Here is a 9,212-nt window from a genome sequence, read left to right on the forward strand (position 1 = left end):
GAGCTCCTCCCGCCGAGGCTATGCGCGGGTTTGAAACTCTGCGCGCATGCGCTCTCCGCCCTAGAACTCTCCTGCGCACCCTTCTTCCACTTCCTCCGTCGCTTCAGGTAGCTGCTCTGCGCATGCGCAAGAGGGCGGGGGTGAATGTTTTGGTCCGTTCTTGCTATGGTAATTCGTTCCCCCCTCCCATTCTCCCGCGGAGAGTCTGTGGGGATAGCATAGAGTTGTGTGTCTAGAAGGGCTTGAGTAGGGGGTAGGCGTTTTGTGTGGTAGCGAAAGAGAGGGTGCCCTCCGTGCAGAGATAGGGGTATCTATAACTTTAAGGCGACGTGGGGGGGTAGCGGCGCTTTGCTTGTCACTGAGAGGAGGGGCGGCGCTTGACTGCACGCGACGGCAGGGTGCGTTGAGGAGGCGCGAGGCAGAGAGCCGTTATGGCAGTTGGTGGAACGGGGGGGGGGGGGGAGGTGAGGCTGGCTAGGGACTCCAGGCGACCCTTCCCCAGGCAGTGCTGCTGAAGCCCTTGGGAGGGAGCAAAGGCTGCAGTGCATGAGGAAGGCTCAGGAATTAACAGGGAGAGGCGGAGACCCCTGCCTGAGAGCCCCTCCTATGCCTGTCTACTCAGAAGCAAGTCCCATTGTAGTCAGTGGGGCTTACTCCCAGGGAAGTGCGGACAGGACTGCAGCCTTACCCTGCAGCTTATTCAATGGAGCTCACTTTCAGGAAAGTGGATAAACTTATAGCCTAAGAGCCCAATCTTATGCCTGCCTACTCAGAAGTAAGTCCCATTATAGTCAATGCGGCTTACTCCCAGGTAATTATGGGTAGGATTGGAGCCTGACTCTGAAGGCTACCTCCACTGTTGAGCTGGAGCTGCCTTTTTTTCAAGTAGCACCTTCCCCACCCATAGTGGTTCCCAAACTTTTGATCATGGGGACCTGCTTTTTAAAATGAAACTATTGGGACCTACCTAGGTTTATGAACCTTAAAAAATGTAGAAAGGAATAATGTTTTTGTTTACAAGTAATAATAATAATAATAATAAAAATAAATAAAGGATGCTCAAATACTTATCTCCCTATATTCATACAGGCTTGCAAAGTGCAAGAGCTGAATTATTTGCAGGGCAATGAGGTACTTGTTTTTTTGAATAACTTTAGGGCTCAAGACAGTTATCTTCCCATCACTCATGTTTTCAGTGGAGGCTCTGCAACCTGCCAAAAATTGGGTCGCAATCCACGAGTGGGTCCCGACCCACAGTTTGGGAATCACTGCTGTACACACTTTGGCTCCTGTTCTTGCCTTTTAATTTTCCACTCTAAACACAACCACTGCCTTCCTTTCCAGTCCTTGCGTCTGAAGAAATCCTGAACATATCTCCACGCTGTCATGGCTAATGCCCCATCTGCAGAAGGAGGAAGAGTGCGTAGTGGAATATTTTTGTATCTTGTCATTCAGGGTTACAGATGTTCGGGTTTTCCCAGCAGAGGGCAGGCTATGTTTTGTTCTCATAATCCTGTGGTATTATATAGCTGTGATACATAAATAAATGTTGGGTTTTGTTTTTGTGCCGAAGCAGAAGTGATTAAAAAAAAAAAATCCTAAGGGAATATATTCATAAAATCTACTGGGCTAACTTTTTGCTTCAGGTCTTTTTCATCCCGCTTTCTCCACGGGTAGTAAACAAATTGTATGCTCTCTGTTTTGGTTTTCTGTTTTCTAAAAGTCTGTAATTTGCCTCTGTTCTTGTTTAGAAGCACACTCGGGACCCAATTCTATCCAACTTTCCGGTGCCGATGCAGCCATGCCAGTGAGGCATGTGTTGCATCATGCAGTGGGGGGGACTGTGATGGAGGCTTCCTCAAGATAAGGAAACGCTTGATCCCTTACTTCTGGGCTGCATTGCAGCTGCCTCAGTCCTGGAAAGTTGAATAGGATTGGGCCCTTAGTACTTCATTTCCTTGAAGCACTGAGAGAGCTTTTGCCAGTTCAGTTTCTTTCCCTTTCTCCAAGGCAGAAAGAATTACCAGTGGAATTCTGAGACTGCCATGTTTTGAGTTTGCCAGGAAATTATTCACACATTAATGGTCAGTTTTTCTAATATTGCTCAGAATATATAGTATAACTTAGTGATTCCCCTTAAGATGTAGAAGGCCCTTCAGAATGAATTCTGTTCTAGAATTTTAGTTGCCGCAGGCCCACACCCTTCTAGGCATGGCTCTTACAGTACATTTTACTACAAGGAGAGTCCAGGTATGCATCAATCTGAGGCTCTAATCCAGCACTTCTCAGTCTTTGGCATCCCATAACACCTCTGTGCGGTGTGAACATAATGTGCGGCTCCTGGAAGTGACTGGCAATGATGTCATCCCCAGTCATTTTTAGGTTTGGAGACCATGTAGGATGCTGTAAAGACTGGTAAGTGGCTCCAGGCATGCAGGAGGGCCTTTCAAAGTGTGCAAAAACTGCATGCAGGAGCTCAGCTAGGTGAGCTGTGCTTTTTACTGGCCTTTGCAGTGTCCCATGCAGTGTTGCTGCCATCTGGCCAATGGACCATGGCTCCCTGAGGGGTGCCTAGCAATGTTCCAGGGCAGGGGGCCATTTGCGGTCCTCGGGGTCCCCCAGTCCAGCTGCAGAGAGCCCTCAGTCTCCAGTGAGCACCTGGCCCGACACAGTGTGAGAGGGATGATGTGGCCCTCCTGCCAAAATGTCTGCCCACTGCTGCTCCAGGATGTCATGGTACACAGTTTGGGAACCACTGCTATAATCCTATGAGCACCTCAAAAGTAAACTCTACTCCAGTGGGAGTAATTTCTAAGTAAGGATGCATAAGATCATGCTGTTACAGTTCCCTGTTCAGTGAAGTTGCCAGTGATTTAGACTGGTACTCTTCACAACACTAAAGCCCAAATCCTAACCAGCTTTCCAGCACTGGCATAGCGGTGCCAACAGGATCTGTGCTGCATCCTGCAGTTGGATGGCACTCACAGAAGCCTCCTCAAAGTAAGGGAATGTTTGTTCCCTTACCTCGGAGCTGCATTGCCCTTATGTCAGTGCTGGAAAATGGGTTAGGATTGTACCCTGAGTTGCCTTATGTTACTTCTTCTCACTCAGTGGTTTTTCCTCTAATTCATTTTTCATGTTTTCTGTTTTGTCAATCAGATAAGCTATGTACAGGGAGATCTCTTTTCTTGTCCTGGGACAGATTCCTTGGCTCATTGCATCAGTGAGGATTGTCATATGAGCGCTGGCATAGCTTCTATTTTTAATAAAAAATTTGGTGGTGTCCAGGAGCTTCTGGAGCAGCGTAAGTAATGCGGCAGAGCAAGCTAGAGACATTTATAGAATTTTTTAAAAACACAGAATCCAGATTCTGATTATGTCATCCTTGAATCATCTGATACTGTTGGATTAAGTGCAGTAGTATTAAAACAGTATTGCCAATACTGAAATTGGACCATTGGAAACCAAAAATACCTACTAACCATTTTGATAATAAAGGCCAGGTTTTTGATGCTGCAGATTCACATGTATATATTTAAATAGACCAACTCTTTTCTGTTGAAGAGCATTATGTAAGTGTTTGCCGTACTAAAAATCTCATTGACCTTATCAAAATATTACATTTACAGCTCTCTCTGTACCTGTATGTTCAGTGGGTAGGCGCATTAGTTGTTTCTTGCCCTTGATGGTATGAGTACAATGCTGGTGGGCCTGTGACTCAGCTGGGGCCATGTATGAACTGGTGAATTCTATGTGAGGGATAAGAATTGGGGAAGCCTTTTTTTTGAGCTGCTACAGTTGTGCACATTGCAGCACCTGCATGCCCATTCCCATGTGGAGATGCTGGTTTGTACAACTACTACCTCCTCATGTGGCTCACAAGCCTGCCAGCAGCCCCTCTTACTCCCATGGATGATTATGTGGGCAGGGCCCAGGAGAGGGGGGTAAAGGGGGTAATTTGTACCCAGACCCAGGGTCAAAAAGGGGGCCCAGAAATGCTTTCATTCATTTATACATACATACCTCACTTAAGGGCTCTCAAGGCAGCCTTTAATTTCCTGGAATCTTATGTTTTCCAATCTCACCTAGACTCTCTTCCCATGTATGATTCTGGGAGCTGCTGCAAACCATAAGCACTGGGCTAAGGAATGCATACAATGTGCTCCTTAACACAGTGTCAAATCTGGGAGGAAAACTGGTCTGTTACAGTAGCACTTTGGCTTGTGGATCCACTAACCATGAAGGAGCATATAGGAGCTCAGGGACACAGCTGCAGAAGTATGTTTTGGTCCACATCATCTGTCCCTAAATGAGCCATGGGGAAGATTATGTCTACGCATTCTTGCATGGACTTATACCTGAATACTAGCTAAAAGGGAATGCCCCAGTATGTCTTAATTTGCTGCAACACTATTATAAAATAATGCGTGTATGTGTGTATACACACAGTGCTTCAGAAGTTCAACAATGCATTGCAATGTTTTTAACTTTGTTTTCATGTCTGTCTTAGAAAAGAAGATAGGAGAGGTGGCTGTTTTGAAGAGAGAGAATCGATATGTGTACTATCTGGTAAGAATAGGGGATGTGGTAGAACTTGGGGCATGTGAGCTGGTTTTCAAAGGGAGATATGCATAGCATTTCTGCATCTTCATTTATGGTTAATGAAAACACACTTATCTTTGTAAATGAATCTAGCCATAGCTTCGGCAAACATTAGCTAGCATTTATGTAAAGCCGGGGTCTTTAAACCCTGGCCCATGGGCCAGATGCAACCAGCGGTAAGCCTGTATCCAGCCTGCGGCCAGCCTCTGATCCCCTGAGAGCCTCAGGCCCAGTTGTCCAAACACAACCAGAGTTGTGCTTGTGGGGTGGGGGAATGGGGGTCCATTTAAGTGTGTGCTTTATTTCTTGGGCTGTGTTTGTTCTTGGAGAAGTCCTGGACATTTGAGCCCATTCATTTATTCATTCATCTAAGTTCCATCTCTAAAGTATTTATTTGAATTCTATATTTAAATTTTTTTTACGGCCCTCGACACTGTGCCAGATATTTTATGTGGCCCTTCAGCCAAAAAGTTTAGAGACCCCTGATGTAAAGATTTCAACAAATGATGTTTGAGTGCTCCTGGAATGGCTTTGTTTGAGGTGTTTGTTTCCAGTAAGATAGGATTGCATCCTAAGTCTTACTGAACATAGTGGGCTTACTTCTGAGTAAAATAAATAATACTGTTTTCAGATAGCTCTGCCTTCGTATACATTGTACTCTATAGTAAGTCTTGGAGTAGTCTATACCATCTGATATTTGTATCACAGTTAGTGATACAAATAGCTTGAAATCATATCAGAAAATACTTGGTGAATCAAGAAGTAGCATTTCAAGACTTTTAGTTCAAGCCATTTATTTAGAAGTAAAGTTCATTAAAATCAACAGAATGTTTTCCAAGTAAATTGTTTATATCATTGTAGTATAAGATATTTTACATATTCTTGCTATATCTGTCTGAAGCAAAGTGAAAACTGTCGAAGAATGCAAATTTCGCTTTAAAATGTCTATTTACATATCTTCATAGACAATTGGTGTTCCCCCTTTGCATTTTTCTATTAGCTGATTGGAAGTTAACACACTGGCATACATCCATGAAGTTGAAATTTGTTGGTTGACTGATTTTCTCACAAACACGACTGTAATGAAAAATCTGCCTTCTTGTTTGAGAATTGTTTTTGTAATCTGAAATATGGTTGTGTTATTCTGCTTAATAAATTTTCTAAAAACTCACAGTATGTGTAAAATACATAGCAGATGTAATAGGGTCTCGATAACAAAAAGCAGACTTTGGCTTGCTTCAAGAGGACTTTTTATCATCCTGTTTTTAAAAAATCACAAATGCAAATATTTAGCAATGTAATTTCAGTTTTCTCTTTCCTAGAGCATAGGTTTTAAAGCACAAATGGCAGGTATAATGATTTCATTTACATGTCCTGCTCTTTATGCTGTCAAGTGTGTAGTTTCAGGATTGTAAGTCCATAGTTTCAGAATTGTAACCTGAATGTTCAAATTATAACACATTCTAGCATTTTTTAGTTTTCCTAATTTATTCCAAAAAACCTGAATGAAATGATCTAGTGTGTTCATATAATTTGCCTAATATAGTCATCTGAATCTGAATCCTAAACATGTTTACGTGGCACTGAACTCCCATGAAGTCCTTTAGACTTACTACTAAGTAAACATGCATAGGATTACACTGTAAGCTCTGTTGAAAGCAATCAAACTTACTTTTCAGAAGGCTTTCTACCTGATCCAATGCTGGAGCAGCGCTGATGGCTCACACGCTGCCCCAGCAGTGGCTGTTGCAAGCATGCCATAAGGCATGTTGCTGCGGTTGGGAAGGGAGAGGTGCCAGTGGAGAGGCCAACACCTCTGGGTACTGGGAGAATGTGCTGCAGGATCTGCAGGTGTAAGTTCCTTGCTGGGCAGTGGGGAGGCATTCCTAGACTGGGGAGGGTGGAGAGGGTTGAAAGGTAGGAGAAGGGCAAGCCAGAGGACGGTTTAGTCCTGGGAGGGAGTTGGAGTGGCACCAGTGACTGCTGCTGAATGCTATCCCCCTTCCTGAGCCTCTGAGACCCATATGGTTCTCCACTGTGCGTGAGCTAAATAGCAGGCCCAGCTCCAAGTAGATCCATTGGGGCTGTTGGGGCTGTAAGGGAACCAGTATTCCCTTACCCAAGGAGACCTCCAGTTGCTTCTCTGGCCCTGCAAGATACAGCAGCAGTCATTTCGGTGCCACTGTACCATGCAGCACCGGCAAAGCATAGGATTGGGCCTTTAAACTGCACTGTACATGGGTTTAATCTAAAATGTGACTGTTTGATCTTCCATTTTATTTTTTAGATTACAAAGAATAGATATTTTCATAAGCCTACATATGACAATCTGCGGAAGAGTTTGGAAGCTATGAAATTCCATTGTCTAAAGCATGGTGTATCTCACATTTCTATGCCTCGGTAAGCAAATTTGATACAGTGGACCCTCACTTTACGATGGAAATCCATTCCAGAGACGATATTATATTGTGATAATAATATTGTAATAATAAGACTTCAGCTTCTGCCATAGAACTAAGCTGTTTCCTTCTCTAAAAAGTTATTTAAAAGGTGCTTACTGTGCTTGTTAGGGGCCATTGTTGAGCTTTCACTTCAGCCAAATCCTTCCCTCAATACAAATACAGCCGTGATGCTGCTGCTGCTATGAGGTAGAGACTCTAAGGAGCCTACTGTGCTCCTTGGGGGTGCCATTGTTTTAAAAACATTCTGAGCTGTTGTTTCAAAGACTGCTTTCTATCTCTCCTTCCCTCAAACACACAGAGCCACATATTTAATCACGCTGGTAGGAGCTGCTTAAAAGGTTTCCATTTTTCTCCCCCTCACTCCTTCCCTCAACACACACACAGCCACAATGTTAACCAGAGCTTAAATGTTTCTTCAAAGCCTGACATTTTCATTTGCCATTGAACCATTTCTTTCCTCAAACACACAGAGCCACAACATTAAACATATTGCTGTTGGCTGAGACACTACCAAATGCTTGCAGTCGCTGATTGGCTTATCTTTCACCCACAAGGTTCTGTTGTATAGTAAGCCTTGTTTTGCCGTGGAGAATCCATCCTAAAGTGATTTCATCACAATTTGGATGTCATGGCAAGCTGTAGTTATAACAAACTGGGAAGTGAGAGAGCACAAGGATGGCCAAATCACAGTTTAGCTATGATGTCATAACTAGACTATAGAGCCAACAGATCTATTGTAAACATATGGAGCTCATGTTTGCATAGTCACAATTCTTGGCACGTTTACCTGAAAGTAAATCCCATCAATAGGACTGATTACAGCTGTGCTGCAAAAGAGGAAATTTTTAAGATGAATCAAGGGTTTTGAATATTGGGGATATCTAGGCATAAGGCTTACAGTAGTATCATACTCTTATCTAATAGATTTGGTTTGTACTGTACTTTGTTTTGGTACTTGACTATGAACTTTTCACAAGTCTCTGGGACAAATGCCATAGACCAGTGCTTCCCAAACTTTTTAGCATTGGAACCCACTTTTTAAAACAACAGTCTATTGGGATTCACGTAGCTATATTAGAGAAAAATAAAATGAGAAAAATCACTGTGGCATCATCAGGACACTCATTTCTGGGTCACCCCCCTTAAGGGTAAAGTGACCCTTTTCAGGTAAAGGGTAAAGTGACCCTTTTCAGTTCCAATGGTGGGTCATAACCCACCACTTTGAGAACCACTGATCTGCAACATGCCAATTGCTAGAGAAAATCAAAATGTAACATTTTAATTTGGGGGTATTAAGATCACCGCATACCACAAGTTAGCATTTCAACCACAAGAGCAGTCTCTCCATCCAGTTGCCCACTGCTGCAGTTTTTTCTGCAAACAGGGCAAAGGCGGTTGCAAGGTTTATAAAATATTTCAGAAACTTTTTGCAACCCACTGGTGTGTGCTGCCCCATAGTTTGGGAAACACTGCCTTAGACTTTGATTCTTACTCTTCCAGGATTGGGTGTGGACTGGATCGTCTCAACTGGAGTAAAGTATCAACAATGCTTGAAGAAGTATTTGAGGATACAGATATAAAAATTACAGTTTATACCCTTTAATTAAAGTTGCATTTTTTGCAACAATGCTGTACTTTCCCATTTGTTGTATTTTGTGCTTATAACTGATTTGGAAGAAGATGGTGAGATGATTTTCCTCCATTTCCAGATATTATCATTGCTGTAATCATGTCCAGTTACAGGCAGTGATTTGTGGAAATGTACAGTTATATTTTTTCAGGACTGTTCTGACTAATATAGCCAGTGTGTCCACTCTCTGTACAGCAGATAAAGTAACTAGTTGTATCTTAGAGTAGCGTTTTTCCTGTTGTGTTTGGTTAGTTTAACACTTCTTGCTGTGTAGTTTTGATTTTCCTCTTTTGCATAAATAAAATATCTAAACCAAACATGAACAAGTTCTTCTTTAAAAAAAAAAAGATTTACCCTGCTTATGCACATGAGGGTCTGATGTGTGCACTCAGTTTTACTGCTGAGATTAATTGGAATTTGTGTATGCAGAAGTTCTGAGTGCACGTTGGTACATATACGAATATGCAGAACTCTGGATCTTAGCGATTATGTTGAGACCATTTGTTTCACAGACCAGG

General features: G+C 42.9%; 1 protein-coding gene across 1 annotated transcript; it reads left to right on the forward strand.

Moving 5' to 3' along the window:
* The first annotated feature begins 311 nt into the window (after positions 1–311).
* On the forward strand, positions 312–9,076 carry OARD1 (O-acyl-ADP-ribose deacylase 1). Its single transcript, XM_066625204.1, has 6 exons — positions 312–398; positions 1,345–1,419; positions 3,160–3,304; positions 4,511–4,569; positions 6,890–7,002; positions 8,565–9,076. The coding sequence occupies exons 2-6, from the start codon at positions 1,387–1,389 to the stop codon at positions 8,665–8,667; spliced, it is 453 nt and encodes a 150-aa protein (XP_066481301.1). The 5' UTR covers positions 312–398; positions 1,345–1,386; the 3' UTR covers positions 8,668–9,076.
* The last annotated feature ends 136 nt before the right edge of the window (positions 9,077–9,212 follow it).

Source organism: Tiliqua scincoides, chromosome 4 (genome assembly GCF_035046505.1).
Source record: "Tiliqua scincoides isolate rTilSci1 chromosome 4, rTilSci1.hap2, whole genome shotgun sequence".
Taxonomy (NCBI): domain Eukaryota; kingdom Metazoa; phylum Chordata; class Lepidosauria; order Squamata; family Scincidae; genus Tiliqua; species Tiliqua scincoides.